The sequence below is a fragment of the Oncorhynchus keta genome, unplaced genomic scaffold (genome assembly GCF_023373465.1).
Source record: "Oncorhynchus keta strain PuntledgeMale-10-30-2019 unplaced genomic scaffold, Oket_V2 Un_contig_24616_pilon_pilon, whole genome shotgun sequence".
Lineage (NCBI taxonomy): Eukaryota > Metazoa > Chordata > Actinopteri > Salmoniformes > Salmonidae > Oncorhynchus > Oncorhynchus keta.
In genome coordinates this window covers 147501-166886 of record NW_026284007.1, presented here as the reverse complement: position 1 = coordinate 166886, position 19386 = coordinate 147501, and the positions used below count along the sequence as shown (strand labels likewise).

General features: G+C 44.8%; 1 protein-coding gene across 1 annotated transcript in view; it reads left to right on the top strand.

The window, feature by feature from the left end:
* The first annotated feature begins 7745 nt into the window (after nt 1-7745).
* Nucleotides 7746-19386, top strand: part of LOC127922104 (centlein-like) — a 12465-nt gene continuing 824 nt past the window's right edge. Inside the window, exons 1-4 of the mRNA XM_052505777.1 lie at nt 7746-7805; nt 8620-8707; nt 11565-11653; nt 15986-16070. Of these exons, the coding sequence (XP_052361737.1) occupies nt 7789-7805; nt 8620-8707; nt 11565-11653; nt 15986-16070 (279 nt within the window). The 5' untranslated portion in view covers nt 7746-7788. The remainder of the gene's footprint in view (nt 7806-8619; nt 8708-11564; nt 11654-15985; nt 16071-19386) is intronic.

Genomic DNA, 19386 nt, shown 5'->3' with positions numbered 1-19386 from the left:
TGAGGAGAAGACAGTTTTCCCTAGTCCCGACCCGGGCTCTCTCCGATATTTATTCTGCTAAATCAGCTGTATGCTCCGAGGACACGTCCCGGACGATAAGGCTTGGTTGGAGAATTAGGAAAGTGGCTTCTGGAAGTTGGGCTCCAGCGGTACACAATCTGACAGGACTCTCGGGGCTGTTATACGCCTTGTGAATGTAACCTGAGTGACTGTGGGTCTTGAGTTTGAGTCCGTCACGGTGTTGTGTCAGGGTAGAGAGGCACATCTGTGTGTGACAATGCGCCAACTCGACTAAACCCCTACCCTGCGGACATGAAAAATCACGGAGAGGTGCTTAGCCTTTTATAATTTACGAAACACTTGTACTTGTATTTCCCGTAAGAGATAGGATCCCGTTAAATAGCCTACTGTAACCTGTTGTTCTGTTTGTTTATGGGAAATGGTTGTTAGTAGGCTAAATTAGGTATTATCAAAATATTTCATCATGGGAAAATTAATTCTCAATTAAATTAACTAAATATTTGAAACATTAAAGGTTCCAAATTCATAAAACAATAATTATTACATCGAAAAATGTTATCATATATTTTGTATAGGCCCTATCAAGCTTTCAAGGTGATGCTAGTTATACTCCAAAGTTGACTTAACTTCGTTTCAATGTTTACATATACTGTACCCAGTACCCACATAATATTTTTCAGTTCACATTATGGTGAGCAAACTCAGATTTCGCTCAACCGCACACACACACACACACACACACACACACACACACACACACACACACACACACACACACACACACACACACACACACACACACACACACACACACACACACACACACACACACACACACACACACACACATATTGATTCCGATTCTAAATCTTATTTTCCCTAACCTTTACCCCAACTCCAACTCCAAACCTAACCACTTACCCCTAACCTTAACCCCTAAGACTAAAATAGTATTTTTTACAAGTGAGGACCGGAAAAATGTCCTCACTTTTCTGAATTTTAGTTGGTTTACTATTCTTGTGAGGACTATAGTAGAGTGTGTACACACACACACACACACACACACACACACACACACACACACACACACACACACACACACACACACACACACACACACACACACACACACACACACACACACAAAAGGGCTTAGAGATGAGTGAGATGCTTCAGAATTCAAACTAGTGCATCAAGTTGCTCCAGTACAGCAGGAGGAAGGAATGCTTGAGGACACTGATGTTTCCCCCATGTTTCCCCCATGTTTCCCACATGTTTCCTAAGTTGTGTCCCTCTGCTGATCCTCTGACGTGTGCTGTCTCTCATTAATGTTTCACTGTGCACTTGTTTTTACCAGGGGTTTGCTGTTCAACGTTTGACTGAGGCATCTCAAGAGTCAAGAGAGGAAGGGGAGAGAGGAGGGTGGAGAGAAGATATATAGAGAGAGAGAGCAGTCAGTGACTGGCTTCTCAGTCTCTACTTTTGGACCTAGTGAGAGTGGAATCCCAAGGCAGTCATTTCTATCAAGTTGAGCGTCTGGAAGAAGAAGCCCCACTCACATGTTTGGTCAAGGGGTAAATAATAGATCAGGGATTAGACTTGTGCTGAATTCATTCTGGGGGTAACAAGCTAACTCCGGTCCCAGGATATGCATATTCATTGGTTGGGCCAAGGCCATGGGAGGATAAAGACCATATGCCTGTTTGTTAGGGAGATAGAGCTTAAATCCAGCTAATTAAACAAGATATTACATAGCTCCGTGAGCAACAAAACAAGCCTTTTAAGGATTGTCCAGAAAATAGAAGTGCTACAACTCGGGGGGGGGGGTAATATAATGATATGGGTCTCTTTGATAGCTTCAAAGGGCCTCAATAATGTTATATGGCTTTGAAAGTGATTTTTCTTCCCCCAATTTATTCGTCATGTCAAACAAACTGTTAATGATAGGGCTGATTAGTGTTGTGACATATTAAACGGCTACACTAATGATGCTGCAGACATCCATGTTGGTGTGAAGTCGCCACCTCGTCTGCCATTAGCATATTGTCAAGCACGGATGTCTAATTTGATTACGCTTATAAACACAGGCAGTTCAACTAATTAAAGTTACTCAGCAAGTGGTAAGGAGAATGTCCAAGCTCAGCCCTTCTACAGTTTGACATCTGGATTAAAAATATATTTTAAAGCTCCTTCATTTACTGAAAAAGAGCACAAAAACTAAATTCGCGTCTCACTGACACACACACACACACACACACACACACACACACACACACACACACACACACACACACACACACACACACACACACACACACACACACACACACACACACACACACACACCGTCTCTCTGCAATGCATATAGGTTTATCTGTCCCCATGACAGGACCCTACCTCTCTCACTAATTACCCAGAGGGGTTATTAATGATGAGCTATTGAACCCAGAGTTGGAGGCCCTCTCCCGGGGATGGCAGTCAGCTATCACAGCCTACAAGGCCATTCTGCGCTGGGTTTCTGTCCATCTGTCTGGGAAGCAGCAGTTCTCACTGAGAAAAGGTAAATTCTATCATGTCATGGAAGGCAGAGGGGAGCGGAAAGGGGAGGGACCATAATCGGGCACCACACACACCTGCTCTAATTCTGCTCCGACTGACAGCTTTCTGCGAGGACATTCTGGGCTGTTTGGCCGGGGCTCGGTGACATTCTGAACCTGTGAGAATGTTCAGTATGATCACCTCACCTCTGATGTAATATGTTCACTGCAGTGGGTGCTGCTGAGGGCTCATAATAACGTCTGGAACAGAGCAAGTGGAATGGCATCAAACACCTGGAAACCATGTGTTTGATGTGTTTGATACCATTCCACTGAATCCACTACAATCATTACCACGAGCCCGTTCTCCCCAATTAAGGTGCCGCCAACCTCCTGGGGTTCACTGTTCATTACTTGGAAGTTTCATGAACTAGGCTTGTACTGCACATGTCTGACTCCCAAGGTCTATGTTGAGTGTAATTGAAGTGTTATGTCACGCGCGCCTGACAGTCGTGTATCTGTCTCTCCAAATATACAGGTAACTGACAAAATAAAGAAAACTCTTGATCACTTGGTCATACAGGCTAGAAAAATGCCCAGTGGCCCATTATTTTGTCTACCATGTCTAGAAGAAGAGATCTCAGTGACTTCTCAAAGGAACTTAGAGGGTTTAAAGGGTGTGTGTGTCTGTGTGTCTCAGTCACCAGACATCAACCAAATTGAAGACTTATGGGAGATTCTGGAGCGGCGCCTGAGACAGTGTTTTCCACCACCATCAACAAAACACCAAATTATGTAATTTCTCGTGGAAGAATGGAGTCACATCCCTCCAATAGAGTTCCAGACACTTGTAGAATCTCTGCCAAGATGCACTGAAGCTGTTCTGGCAGCTTGTGGTGGTCCAACACAATATTAAGACACTTTATGTTGGTGTTTCCTTCATTTTGGCAGATACCTGTATATCTATTTCCATCTCAGCCATTTTCTTTTTATCTCCTCACTTTAGGGTAAATCCATTTGAATTCAATTACTTTTTGAGAGCATCCCTTCTGATAAAAAAATAAAACTTTCCATACTGTACATGTTTGTTCATGGAAGAAGTGGTCAGAATGTGAGTTTCAGGACCTGAATGCTAAAACATTCAGGAGATAGATGTGCTCAAAGTTGACCCATTTTGCATACCCCACCATACCATGAGACATCCATGTTTTTATCACTGGAAAAGATAAACAGTTGAGTTTGATATCATTTTACAGCTTAGAAACAGGGTTATCAACCGATCTGAACATTTATTGAGCACCTTTATCTCTTTAATGTTCTGGCGTTCAGGTCCAAAAACTAACTTTCTGACCACTTCTACATAATATGTATGGAAGGTTTTGTTCAAATCAAAAGGGATGCAGTCAAAAAAAAGTGACTGAATTCAAATGTATGTACCCTTTAGTAGAAAATACCTAAAAGATGATAAACCATAGTTTCAATAGCGTGCTCAATGTTCCACGGTGAAGTCGTCACATGTTCTCTCTCTGTACAGTATCTGACCGCCAGGCCCTACATGCTACTTCTCGAGGGAAATGCGAACTCAAACACAACCTCACTACCTTGCTATGCCCTCTCAGTCAGTCAGTACCCAGCCAAGGACAAGACAAGGCCTACCAATGCAGAGCCCTGGGAGAAATAGTCAGACTCCTCTTTCCCACACTATACCAGGGGGGAGTGGCACGCCACATGGGTGAGCCATGGGTAAGCTTGGACCCGGGCTCATGACACTACGCCCCCTCCCACGGTGGCCTCCCAGGAAGTTGGCTCTCCTCTCATCAATCCTCCCATTATTAGCAGGGCCTGTCTGCTGAGGATGGCTCAGAAGGTCATCAGATGGGAGTTAAGAAGAGGGCCAGAACCGGAGCTGAACTGAGGGGCTTGTGCTGGGGGGGATGTGTGTGTGTGTGTGTGTGTGTGTGTGTGTGTGTGGGGGGCACTATAGTTGTCTGATTTAGGTACACAGATAGGTTTAGTGTGGGAGAGGGGTGAAGAGGGGGGAATCAATGGCCTCTCTGTCATTGGGTATTATGAGACTTGAGGCGCGAGTTCCCACAAGGTTGAACATGAGAATGGCTCATGCTTGATGTCAAGACTGAGCGACTGATATCATTCTCTAGTCCAGTTGAGAAAACTAGCTGCAGGGTGTTTCATTTTTTCCACACTGTCACAATGTCCAAAATTCTCAGCAGATTTTAAACATCCAAGTTCATGAATATTTGCAGATATTCCAAAAAGTGAGCTATATACAGCCGTTCACGTTAAAAAGCCACCCAATGTCATATCCACCCATCCATATTCATCAGATTAGCCACCCACACTTCTGTAATGAAACCCATCTCAGAGAACAGAGCCCTCAGTGGAGCAGCAAAGTGACTGTGATGTCATATGAGACTAAGTGCTCTCACAGGTTGGAATCTCATTTCCATTCTGGAATGAGAGAGACATTCCGCTAAACAGAGTTCAAATTGACATCCCAGCTGACACTTGTACTTCCTGTGTATCTTCAAAGGCAACACGACTTGTGACTCTTTAGTCAGCGTGATAGTAAGCCCCCCTGTTCGTTCTGTTGGTTCTCACCTCCCTCAGTTGGAATCAAAGGTAACGTTATTATGCAGACGACAGTCCTCCTACCTGAGGTGGCAGGCGGAGACAATTATACTTCCCCGGGAATTCTCCACGGAATGTCGCTCGCTTCCAGGCTCGGCTTCCCTTCCTCCCTCACTCCTTCTCAGCCAACCAGGTGCTTGTCACTTGTTTCCTGAAATTTTCATGCAGATGGAGGCATTTGCATGATCAAGATTCCGTGTTGTTTCTCCACATCCGTGCTGATTTTATTTTATTCACTGTTCTCTGTCTGTGTGGCTCTGTGGAGAGAGAAGGCAAGAGAACAGTATGCTCATTGGGACTGCCACAGTGTAAAGCCTACTCATTTTATGGGCTGGCTCGTCACATCAGAACACTGGTGGCAATTAGGGCTGAGTGGCCTCAAAGACACTCGACTCACAAGACAAGAGTCAATTGAACATCTTTAACATAATGTTCTTCTGACTTACATATCACTGCATATGCTATGTGAGGGATTTTCTTATGCTCCATCAATTTATAGTGACAATACAATGTCCTTAATTCACAGTAAGCCTGAAAATAACACATAAGTCCTGTATAATTAATCTTTGCACCCAAAACCATGTGCTACATTTATGAAACAGTCTGTCACGAGACACTAGTCTGTAATTGACGGGAGAGGAGGAGGACAACATAAAGAGATGGTATACTGGATGTATTTCTCAACTAACATTTCAGGATGACTCACAGGCAGTATATTGTACCCGGAGAGAACTGGGCACACACACACTGCACACGGGAACACCTGTTTTTCTCGGAATAAGGAACTTAAATAAAACTATATAACCTGTCACACATCTTAAAACGGTGTGATGAAAGACGAACGGGAGCCAAATCAAAAGACAACAAGCGTTTGTGTTCAGTCAGTCAGGACTTGAAAAAGTATTTTTTATTTTCAAATGCAGGAAGCACACATCAGTGGTGAGATGAAGGGGTCTGGCTGAGAGCTGCGTTTTATGTGCGTAAAATGTTCCTCAGATGTAGATTAATCTATCATTAAGAGGACAGACAACAAACACTTAAAAGGGGAGACACACTGCTCCAGACATCCTCAGAGACCGTGTAAGACACACTGTCAAAACATGGTGGAACATGTTGCAGTAATGTAACCTGTATTGGAAACGATGAGGGCCAAATAACATGAAAAGGGGATGTGTGTGAATAGGGGGCTTCAGCCAAAAACATTGGATCATATTTTCTGGATGTGAGGTATTATGTTATATAAAATAGGCCTATACTTATTACTAAAATGACATGGCTCCTTTTACACAGGATGTTGCAATTGTTATTTAATCATATTTACTTTGGAGGTTTGTGGATGACATTGGCTGGATTTAGACAGGCAGCCCAATTCTGATCTTTTTTCACTAATTGGTCTTTTGAACAATCAGATCAGCTCTGTAATATAGCTGATGTGAAAAGATCTGATGTGATTGGTCAAAAGACCAATTAGTGGGAAAAAATCAGACTTGGGCTGCCTTTGTGAACGCAGCGATAGAGTGGCAATTTATTTCTAACTGTGCATGCACCTGATATCTGGATGTAATGGGCCTGAATTAGTCATACATCTAATCACTGATTGGGACCCCATAGAAAGTCACTGGTGACGTTTGTCCTCCTCTGTAATGATATAAAGTGGGAAACAAACCCATTTTCCAGTGATCCAGATCCAGAATCAGGCTCTAAATGGATGATTGGTCACCATCTCCATTAAACAAGGAGCTTTGTTGGGAGGCAGGCAAGAGGAGAAGAGAAAATCTGATTCATACAGTATAAATGCCATGTGTCCGTCTGTGCAAGTCTAACAGGGCAGATGTTGCGCATTACGCGCCAGTCTACTGCCTCTGAAACCACTCCACAAATGAGGATCCTAATGAGAGGCACTGCTTGTGGGTCAAGGAACAGCCTAATCGTGCTAAGTCAATTGATTTATTTCTTTCTTTCTCTGTCTTTCCTTTTTCTCAGCCGGGCAGGCAGAAGGACCAGACAAACAGAGAGAGCAGATGAACCAACATTTGTGTGAATGAACAACAGAGTTGCCAGTCCTCATATTTCTTCATTGTAGTATTTCTTCTCATCTTTCATGCCTGGCCACTCATTACAGTGCATGCAAAGCATGAGTCCATCCATATGTTGCTGCATGTCCAGCAAAACAGCATATTTTTCCCATACCAAGAATGTTAAACATTCATACTAAATGCAAATGATAAACAATTATCAAACTAAAAAGTAGGACAAGTGGTAAGTAATTAACTGTAAAAAGGAGAAGACAGAGTAGGCAAATGCAGTAGGCTACACTGATAGTGGGGTCTGTGGCTGTATGCATGCATTTCCCCTTAACACACCAATTACAGTGTGATTGACTTTACTAAAGGACATATTCATCAAAAAATGAATACGTTATCTCCTACTATGTATTTTACAACAGGCTTTGACATTTCAAACAATTAGAGCGCTGCTTTCAGTTACTTCCTAATACGTTGTCGTGTCGTAAAAACTGACGTTTGGGAAGTACGCTGACGTATGGGGAAGTAAAAAACGGAAAACAGCGCGCTTGTTTGAAATGGAAAAGGCGTCTCGGTAGCTATTGACAACAGTGTGATTCACTCAAAGTGTACATTTCGTTTTGCAATATTTTGTAGACAGCAATACATACCCTATATGCACGGATAAATATACACTTGTTATTTAGGATACGTATGCTTGCCGTCTACAATGATGCTGTTCAATGCATGGACTTTTGACATGTAACGTTATCGTTCAATTTAGCCAGCTGCTAACGGTAGCTCTTCCTACTTTGCTTTGTAACGTTAGCTACTCTCTCCGACTGAGAAAGTTGTCAACACCCAAGGTAATCTTTGTTTACTTACCGCCGACTGGCTAACTAAACAGAGTATAACACCTGTTGCAGTGCACGGTCGTGCTTCACTTCAGTTATAGGCTAGCTAACGTTAGCTCGCTAGCTAACTGGCAAACCAGCTAGTCTCTATGGTCTCTTCAAAGTTACTTCTCCCTTTTGTCCTTTGTTGAAGTGAAGCTAGGCTACATACGAAAATGTCCTCCCGGTACAGGACCATATGTAGCTAGCTAACTTTTCTAGCTACGAAAATGTAATATTAGACGACCACCTAGCTGAATGGAACTAGTCTTGAGGACAATTAGTAACACCTGTTGACTTGTCTCTGTCACTAGAGCTCTAACGTTATTCCCAAATCAATAGTGCAGCAACAACATTGATCACTACGGGCTCGATATTACTATACAGTCTAATCTAATGTATATCTAGATAGTGTTGTCTCTAGCTAGCTTTCTACTGTAACGCTGAAGCTTACTGTATATTGATGAGAAAATGTGTACTGCCTCCATCATTTTCTTTTCTTTTTCTATTTTCCAGCTCTATGATGGCTACTAGAGACAGCAGTCACATCATGCTGCTGAAGGAAGAAGTGAGGAGTTTGTCTGAGGAGTTAGTGCAATGCCAGGTGACTGTGCTGGATGGTATTGTTTATGTTGTCAACAATCTAGCTATGTTGTTGCCAACATTTTCTGTGTTTTAAAATAAATCAGTTTATACACAACATCTCAACCTGCGTTAGCTACTTCACAAGTGAACAGTTTCTAAGTGCTTACAAATACACAAGGCAAGATCCTAATAAACATAGGAAAATATTGATAGATGTAACTTATATGATATTTAGAAGACGCTTTGACTTAGTCATGTGTGCATACATTCTTTTTACATATGGGGGGCCCAGGGAATCGAACCCACAACCCTGGCGGTGCAAGCGCCATGCTCTACCAACTGAGCCATACAGCACCAACTTAGGTAATACATCTAACTCTGTAACCACAATAGCAATGATAGATTTACATGAAGTTCATCTTTTTGCCCTTTTCCTTGCTACTGCACATTCCCTGCACCATAGGCTATACCATTTCAGATTTGGGTCATAGGCTAATCAGTGAGTTTCAGCGTTTAGAACATTGCAGATAGAAACTGATTTATAGAACTGAACTCCCAGTTAATCACAAACACATTTGATCTACACATTATATTTCCATCTAGAACATACTATAACGTTGCATCCTCCTGAACGAGTCTCAGTCAGTCTCTCTCTCTCTCTCTCTGATGCTGTGATGGAGAGATGCTGTCTTGTCGTTACAGGCTCGCCACCAGGTGGTGCCTAAAAGCATAAACGGTGGATTTACCTGGAATCAGTGTCTCACTTTGCATATTCACACGCACATCTTGGAGAAGCTCACCTCTGTGAGTGTGTGTATATGGGCAAATATATGGACAAATATTTCACTCTATACTATACAAGACTCTGTCTTTTGAGTCCAGCATAGATCATTGCTTGTTTACAGTAGTTAATGTATTGTTTCTTGATGTGTTCTGAGATTCCGAAGAAGGCCATTGAAGGTTGAAACGTCAATCTTTTAAACTTGTTTAATAAAACAAACAAAAAATGAATTGTGCCTTTTCCTGTCCAATGATCCCAAAATATATTGAAGGGAGTATTACTATTTTCAAGGTACAGTATAAAGCACTGACCAGCATTTGTAGATTTTACAAGACACTCTTATCCAGAGCGAGTGAGTGTATACATTTTCATACTGGTCCCCTGTGGGACTCGAACCCAGAACCCTGGCGTTGTAAGCATCATGCTCTACCAACTGAGTTACAAGGGACTACTTTGTATGGTCTGTCTGTCAGACCTGATCCAGACCGAAGTCACTCACGGCCTCCATTACATCAACCAGTTACTGTATTTCTCATCTATTGAATTGACATGAATCACTTCTCCTCGGTGGTCTGGGGAGAGAGAGAGCATCAATGATTCTGTCTGTCTCTTAGTGACTGTTAGACAGTGTTAGTTGTACCGTGTACCATTCAAATCGTGGCATTTGAAATGCCATTAATGTGTAAATTCTCTGGCACAGCGTTCTCAGGACCACCATTAACTACAAAGTGGCCCGTCTGTCGGCCAGAAAATGTTCCTACTTGACCATGCTAATTTTATTAATATGTGGCTGCATTCCAGGCCCACTTAGTATGTTTAGCCCATGGTCTTTCAAGGTCTGCAATTACAATTAATAATTCAGTGATCATCAAAAACACATTCGATACATCTCTAATACTGTGGAGAAGCCCTTGATATGGGTGGTGAGGGTCCTGGCCAGGAGTCTGACTGTCAGTATGTAAGGGCTAATGGCAGCCATAGGCCAGGAGAAGCGAGACCACCTATTTGATGTCAGGCCTCCATTTCTTAATTTGTCATTAACGGCAGTGCAGGACCAGGATTGGTGAGATCTCTATTCATCCAATAAGGATCGACTCTGCCCTCTCCACTTTGTATGTTCAGCCCATGGTCTACCAAGGTCTGCCTCCGCCATTTAGTAAATAATTGATTAGACACTTTTGAATGGGGTTTTAAAATTCATGTGCTAATTGGAGACCAGTAGATTCCAGTGGGAGTGATGACTTTTCATCTTGTGATGATGTGAAAATAATTTAACAGATGATTTTATATTAAGTCGATTCGGCATAATTCTATCTTTTAGTGTGCCGAAAATGTAGTTTTTAGATGTTTCTCATTAAATGTAATGTAGCTTATGAAAAAAAAATGGAACGCCGTTTTTGGGAGCGGCGAATGTGAATTTGAATGTGAAATGTGTCAGGGGCAGAGGCTCTCAGGTGTCTCTGCGCCTTCCAGGACTCTTTCTGTCATCAGTTTAGTGCTTCTCCTCCGCTAGTTACTTCAGAGCTGCAGAGAAAACCGTCCAGAATCAGATGCACTTTATTAATAAGGGATATGCTGCTTTAACTGCTGTTTTGGTTTGATCTCTAACTCCCCACTCATGAATTGTGCATAATGACAAGTGTCAATGTAGCCTCCCCTTGAGCCGAAGGTCACACTCCAGTAATGTAATCTCTCTGTAAAGACAGCACCATGATTAGAGAAGGCACACCACATCTAAAGTTTTGTTTTGTACAAGCCATTTGAATTATTGATTGGGTTGTTCCCCCCCATATATGCTAATATGTTCAAGCATCTCATTGAATTATTTGTATTTAATTTAGAATTGCTATAACATCGCCTCTCACTAATGACATTTTAAGATGTGAGAAATAGTGTTATTATTTCAGAAAAAGATGTCGAGAAATAGGAAATGAATTTCAGTATTTCTATGTTATGTGGCTGTGAGGTTCATTAAGACTACCACATGCCACATTTTTAACATAATGATTTGATTTAGTCATAATAATAAGATTTGAGTATAATCATTCATAACCGTGAAATCTTATAACCATGAAATTGTTTGTTCTTTTCACAGGCTGACAAGGAGTTTGTGTGGTCCCTATGGAAACGCCTCCAAGTAGCCAATCCGGACCTGACCCAGGCCGTCAGCCTCGTGGTCGAACGGTGAGTTAGTAATTGAAACTGCTCCGAAATGTCACGGTTCCCTCTCACCCATACGTTATATCTCTGGAAGCATGGCCTGTAACTCATCTCCATACTACAACCTGTGAAGAAATGTTCAGGGCCTTTAAGATCTCCCAGAAATCCCATCTCCAAAGGGAAACAGAGGTAGGTAGGGAAGTACGTCTGCTGAAAGTTATCCCAAGGTTGCGTGTGCGAGACACCTTGGACATTCTGGTGGGTTTACGGCTGAATAGTGCAGATGCTCCTTAAAGCCCTCTTATCTCCAGTCTAGCTGCTCAGCCATGGAAACCACCCACGTTAATGAAAACAGTCTCGCTCGGCTCCCATTCTAAAACTGGGAAAACGTTCACTGCCAAGTGCTTCGTTTTTTAACGGGATAAAACGTTAGATTGAAGATGACCTTTTGCGAGGGCGGCTAAGCCTCACAGAATACATCAGCATGGGAACTGGTTGGAAAGAACAGGGGTTCAGGTATTTCAACTACTGCAGTCATACACGGTAGTAGTGTGAGTTCAGGCATGTCTGTTCTTTTAAAAACTTCTGTTGGAAAAGTTGTTTGATTTAAAATTCTGTGTCAAAATGTTTTTTTTTTTTCGTAAAGCCACACCAAGCTCCTCGTACACAGAATGAAGATTCTAAAGAATCGTGGTGCAGGATTTCATTTCTTAATAAAGACTGTTCATTTCTGTTCATAACAAGCATTTCAATGTACTGTAGTAGACCTAGATGTGGAGTCCTTTTCATGCTAAATGTAGTAAAAAAGACAATTATACCAATATTTTGTCTCCTTTTCATGTAGTAGGTCTAGTAGGCCTGTATTCTACATTCCCCTGCCTTTTGGAGCATCAGACACAAAATAAAGCGTGTCAGTTGGCAGGAGCCTCAGACAGTTGGTTTCAGGGGAAAACATGTGTGCCAGGTTCAGGATCCTCTCTCTGTCTGTGTCTCAGGCAGTTTCCCCATCCCCCATAGCTCCGGCTAGGGAAACCCAACAAAGCATGTTGGTCCACAGGGGCCTAGGTAACATGCACCCAGAGAGTGTGTGTGTGTAGTCTATCAGCACACTGGCACCGCGCTGCACACGGCGGGTATATTGACATGATAATTGCGCCGACTCCAGTCAAGCGCCGGGCCTGTGGGGGATTCCAGCTGGTCTTGTAGCGATTGGATGGCTGCTCAGGACACGGTTAACACGGCAAAGGATACAAGGTAGCGCTTGACTCCGAGGAGACCAGGCATTCATTTCAAAGTCCCTCCGGGGGGAGAGCCAGCCATGGCATGGGGGAGAGGAGCCTGGATTGGGGTGGAGGAATAGGGAGAGGTGGGGGTTCCCTGGTGATCTCAAGAAGCTGTTGAAACAAACTGGCCCCAATCGTTATTCTTTTGTCTCCGCTCCCCAAACAGTGAACAGGAGAAAAGAGGCCTCAGCCAGAATGAAAGATATGCTGCTGGAGGAGGCTGCTGCTGCATGGCCCAATGGGGCGGAGAGAGAGCGAGGGAAAAAGTTTGTGTGTGTGTGTGCTGAATAGGATTCCAGGTTTGATGTGGTCCTGGTAATTACCTTATCTGGAGAACAGTGAAATGACACTGGGGTGCTGATTGACATACTTCTGGTGTCTGTCTGCCTGTCTGCCTGCGCCCAGGGAGCCCGCTGAGTGTTTGAACACACAACTTTGGGTTTATCTTCTTTTCCTGTGACCTGCTTTTCTTTAAGGCCCTCTTTGTTGTAATGTGTTTGCCTGAGTTAAACAACATCAGTTATGTGCCTATTGCACAGATATTTGCTTGATATTGAGGGTTTCTGTGTTTTGTTTTGAAACTGTCATTTAATGTACATTAAAATAATATGCTATTATAGGGGTGACAGACTACATGCACTTGGCATATTCACTTACATTTACATTTAAGTCATTTAGCAGACGCTCTTATCCAGAGCGACTTACAAATTGGTGCATTCACCTTATGACATCCAGTGGAACAGCCACTTTACAATAGTGCATCTAAATCTTTTAAGGGGGGTGAGAAGGATTACTTTATCCTATCCTAGGTATTCCTTAAAGAGGTGGGGTTTCAGGTGTCTCCGGAAGGTGGTGATTGACTCCGCTGTCCTGGCGTCGTGAGGGAGTTTGTTCCACCATTGGGGGGCCAGAGCAGCGAACAGTTTTGACTGGGCTGAGCGGGAACTGTACTTCCTCAGTGGTAGGGAGGCGAGCAGGCCAGAGGTGGATGAACGCAGTGCCCTTGTTTGGGTGTAGGGCCTGATCAGAGCCTGGAGGTACTGAGGTGCCGTTCCCCTCACAGCTCCGTAGGCAAGCACCATGGTCTTGTAGCGGATGCGAGCTTCAACTGGAAGCCAGTGGAGAGAGCGGAGGAGCGGGGTGACGTGAGAGAACTTGGGAAGGTTGAACACCAGACGGGCTGCGGCGTTCTGGATGAGTTGTAGGGGTTTAATGGCACAGGCAGGGAGCCCAGCCAACAGCGAGTTGCAGTAATCCCAGACGGGAGATGACAAGTGCCTGGATTAGGACCTGCGCCGCTTCCTGTGTGAGGCAGGGTCGTACTCTGCGGATGTTGTAGAGCATGAACCTACAGGAATGGGCCACCGCCTTGATGTTAGTTGAGAACGACAGGGTGTTGTCCAGGATCACGCCAAGGTTCTTAGCGCTCTGGGAGGAGGACACAATGGAGTTGTCAACCGTGATGGCGAGATCATGGAACGGGCAGTCCTTCCCGGGAGGAAGAGCAGTTCCGTCTTGCCGAGGTTCAGCTTGAGGTGGTGATCCGTCATCCACACTGATATGTCTGCCAGACATGCAGAGATGCGATTCGCCACCTGGTCATCAGAAGGGGAAAGGAGAAGATTAATTGTGTGTCGTCTGCATAGCAATGATAGGAGAGACCATGTGAGGTTATGACAGAGCCAAGTGACTTGGTGTATAGCGAGAATAGGAGAGGGCCTAGAACAGAGCCCTGGGGACACCAGTGGTGAGAGCGCGTGGTGAGGAGACAGATTCTCGCCACGCCACCTGGTAGGAGCGACCTGTCAGGTAGGACGCAATCCAAGCGTGGGCCGCGCCGGAGATGCCCAACTCGGAGAGGGTAGAGGGAGGATCTGATGGTTCACAGTATCGAAGGTAGCCGATAGGTCTAGAAGGATGAGAGCAGAGGAGAGAGAGTTAGCTTTAGCAGTGCGGAGCGCCTCCGTGATACAGAGAAAGAGCAGTCTCAGTTGAATGACTAGTCTTGAAACCTGACTGATTTGGATCAAGAAGGTCATTCTGAGAGAGATAGCGGGAGAGCTGGCCAAGGACGGCACGTTCAAGAGTTTTGGAGAGAAAGAAAGAAGGGATACTGGTCTGTAGTTGTTGACATCGGAGGGATCGAGTGTAGGTTTTTTCAGAAGGGGTGCAACTCTCGCTCTCTTGAAGACGGAAGGGGCGTAGCCAGCGGTCAGGGATGAGTTGATGAGCGAGGTGAGGTAAGGGAGAAGGTCTCCGGAAATGGTCTGGAGAAGAGAGGAGGGGATAGGGTCAAGCGGGCAGGTTGTTGGGCGACCGGCCGTCACAAGACGCAAGATTTCATCTGGAGAGAGAGGGGAGAAAGAGGTCAGAGCACAGGGTAGGGCAGTGTGAGCAGAACCAGCGGTGGCATTTGACTTAGCAAACGAGGATCGGATGTCGTCGACCTTCTTTTCAAAATGGTTGACAAAGTCATCTGCAGAGAGGGAGGAGGGGGAGGGGAGGAGGATTCAGGAGGGAGGAGAAGGTGGCAAAGAGCTTCCTAGGGTTAGAGGCAGATGCTTGGAATTTAGAGTGGTAGAAAGTGGCTTTAGCAGCAGAGACAGAGGAGGAAAATGTAGAGAGGAGGGAGTGAAAGGATGCCAGGTCCGCAGGGAGGCGAGTTTTCCTCCATTTCCGCTCGGCTGCCCGGAGCCCTGTTCTGATAACATTCAATACTCTGTAAACCTGTGCACTGAATGGGTTTTCCCGTTGATTATACGAATGAAGTTATCATTTCCCCTCAGATGAGCTTGTTTGCTGTCGTTTGCCATATGCTAGATCCTGTCAGTGGGTCTGTCACTACCACATCACCCTTATGCCTCCAAATGAAACCCATCATCATTAGCAGGACCAGAGAGTTGTTGCAGACGAGCTGCTAACGATGCTTCAGCTCTGGGCCTCGCAGTCACTTCACCGCTCTGCCGCTCTCTCTCTCTCCATAGAAATAGAATGACAGATTGTATGACTCTGCATAGAACTGGAATGACATAGATTAACATTATATTTCTATGTTTCTCTGCGTCCCCAACAGAGAGAAATGGAAAGCTGAAGCCAAGGACCGCAAGGTGCTGGAGATCCTGCAGGCCAAAGACTACAAGATCCAGGAGCTGGACCAGGTATTGTTGTTATGACATGTGGAATGCATAGTGAGTGAACCATGTCTACGTCGTATCCTGATGTCTGAACAGAGAAATCTCTCATAGGAATTTCTCTTCCATTTGATATGAAGGGATGCATTGAAATATAATGTCTGTCTGAGTGAGAGTGCAAGTCCAGTCTAACCTACAGTCAGTCCTGTTATATAAAATACCCATAAGCCTCGGGTTTGTCTGAGGCAAACCCTATCACTAGCGCAGGTTCTAACTCTATGCCCACCTCTAACAGTGGCTCAGTAAGTGTCTTCTATGGGCTGCTAGGACAGATAATGATTACGACGCACTGTAATTTACCCTTAATCACCGTCCCTTAACAGCAGCATCTGTCAGTTTCTGTCATTACATTAGCAATCTTCTCTGTCAGCTGGCTAATGCTACGCTAACTTCATCCCATTCGCTCCCAGAGAGACGGGCGCTAAATGCTATCATCAGCAGCTCTTTAACAGTGTGTTTATCCCGCCCTCCTCACTCATCTTAACACTGGTTTAGCTATGTAGCTATGTACAATTAGCCAGAGCTGTGGAGCACAATAGAGGTTGCACATAATTTTCTTACCACTGCTCTGTTTGTTCTGAGAAAAGAGTGCTGGCACAGATTTCAAACATGTTATCGGTCAAACTGTCACTGAGAATGAAGGAAGGACGCAGGCAGGTTCATTCATTCTGCCGCGCCATCAACATTTTTATATCAGTTTTTCTGTCATTTAAGCAGATCTCATCCAAAGTAACTTACAGGGATATTTGGGGGTGCCTTGCTCAAGGGCACATCTGCAGATTTTTCACCTAGGGATTTGAACCAGCAACCTTTCGGTTACTGGCCAAGTCTTAACCACCAGGCTACCTTTGATGACCACTGGACACCGCTCAAGTCTTAATAGACCTGACAGTATGTTCCCACTCACTGCATAATATTCCTCAACAACATCTTGTGTGCCTGCAGAAACAACAAACTGTTTAGAATATTACGAATACATTGTATTATTAAGTAAGTAACCATGGAGATAAGTGTAATAACTGGTTAATTTCCATGCCCCTTCACTTCTAAACTATACCTTGAAAGTAGCAGCACTCCACCCCCACCCCAAAGTTCTTTATAAGAGCAGTAGAAATTCTGGTCGGTGAAGTTCTGGCCTATTTGCGAAGCTCATTAATAGTCAGGATTGTGTGCAGTGTCACACAGACCACTGACATTCATCATCTCGTCCAGATTTGGGCCAAAGGAACCCAAATGGTGATTAATTGGTTTTTCCCCCTGTACTGTTCTGGAGATGTGATGGTCTGCTGAGTCCACACAGGACCTCACGCTATCCCTCTCAATGTCTCCACTCCAACTTTCACTATCGTCTTTCCTTTTCTTCTTTTTTCCTCCTCTCGCTACCTCTCTCTCCCTCTCTCTCTCTCTCTCTCTCTCTCTCTCTCTTTCCTCTCTCTCTCCCTCTCTCTCTCCCCTTTCCTCTCCCTCCCTCTCTCTCCCCTTTCCTCTCTTTACCCCCCCCCCTCTCTCTCTAGGCTCCGTTACCCCTGAGACACTGGCGTTCTCTCTCTCTCCTTTCCTCTCTTTACCTCTCCCCCCTCTCTCTCTCTCTCTCTCTCTCTCTCTCTCTCTCTCTCTCTCCCTCTCTCTCTCTCTCTCTTTCTCTCTCTCTCTCTCTCTCTCTCTCTCTCTCTCTCTCTCTCTCTCTCTCTCCCTTTCCTCTCTTTACCTCTCCCCCTCTCTCTCTCCCTCTCTCTCTCCCCCTTTCCTCTCTTTACCTCTCCCCCTCTCTCTCTCTCTCTCTCCGTTACCCCTGAGACACTGACGTTCTCTCTCTCTCTCTCCTCTCTTTACCCCCCTGAGACTCTCTCTCTCTCTCTCTCTCTCCTCTCTCTCTCTCTCTCTCTCTCTCTCTCTCTCTCTCTCTCTCTCTCTCTCTCTCACCGCTTCATCTCTCTCTCTCTCTCTCTCTCTCTTCATCTCTCTCTCATCTCTCTCTCTCTCTCTCTCTCTCTCTCTCTCTCTCTCTCTCTCTCTCTCTCTCTCCCCTTTCCTCTCTTCACCCCCCTCTCTCTCCCCCTTTCCTCTCTTTACCTCTCCCCCTCTCTCTCCCTCTCTCTCCCCTTTCCTCTCTTTACCCCCCTCTCTCTCTAGACTCCGTTACCCTGAGACACTGGCGTTCTCTCTCCTTTCCTCTCTTTACCCCCTCTCTCTCTCTCTCTCTCTCTCTCTCTCTCTTCTCTCTCCCCTCTCTCTCTCTCTCTCTCTTTACCCCCTTTCTCTCTCTTCCCCCTCTCCCTCTTTACTCTCCCCTCCCTCTCCCTCTCTCTCTCTCTCTCTCTCTCTCTCTCTCTCTCTCTCTCTCTCTCTCTCTCTCTCTCGCTCTCTCTCTCTCTCCCCCTTTCCTCTCTTTACCTCTCCCCCTCCCTCTCTCTCTCTCTCCCCTTTCCTCTCTTTACCTCTCCTCTCTCTCTCTCTCTCTCTCTCTCTCTCTCTCTCTCTCTCTCTCTCTCTCTCTCTCTCTCTCTCTCTCTCTCTCTCTCTCTCTCCTCCTCTCTCTTTACCTCTTTCCTCTCTCTCTCATCTTTCCCCGCTCTCTCTCTCTCTTTCTCCCTCTCTCTCCTCTCTACCTCTCTCTCTTTCTACTTATTTTTTCTTTCTCTCACTACCTCTCTCTCTCTCTCTCCCTCTCTGTCTTTCTCCGCTCTCTTTCGTCTCCACTCCCTTCCATTTTTGTAACATAATTAGCTTTCATTTTTAACTGCACTGGGAATTTTTAATGCTAATCTCTCTGTCCTCGACCTCTTAACTTCCCCTAAACCTTTTTCTTACCAATCGAACACTACTGGAGTTGAAATTGTTCTCGCCCACCTCATTATCAATGCTTGAATTTATTTCTACTTCGCCCGTATAAATCTCTATTAAAGCCCGTTTTGCATGGCGAACGAGGAGATGAAGGCGTCTAGTAAATCCACCATCTTGGAAAAGATTTGAGCGATTCCCCCAACATGGCAATTAATTGCATCCCAGAGCATGGTGTTATTTTGGAGCTACCCGCAGCCTGCAGTGGATTACTGCCATGCCAGAGCCCAGCTGATGCAGTGTTAAAGGGCAGCCTCCTCTCTCTCCTCCTACAGTCGCCCAGCTATAGGCCTGCCAGAAGACTAGGCGGCAGGAACAGAAAAAAGATGGATCATTCAAATTATGGAACCATTTTTCATCCTTTTGATTCCTTTGTTCTAGTTTGTTAGTAAAGATGAGAAGCATCGTTTTGATTAGGCTATCATGCTAACTGTATTGTAAA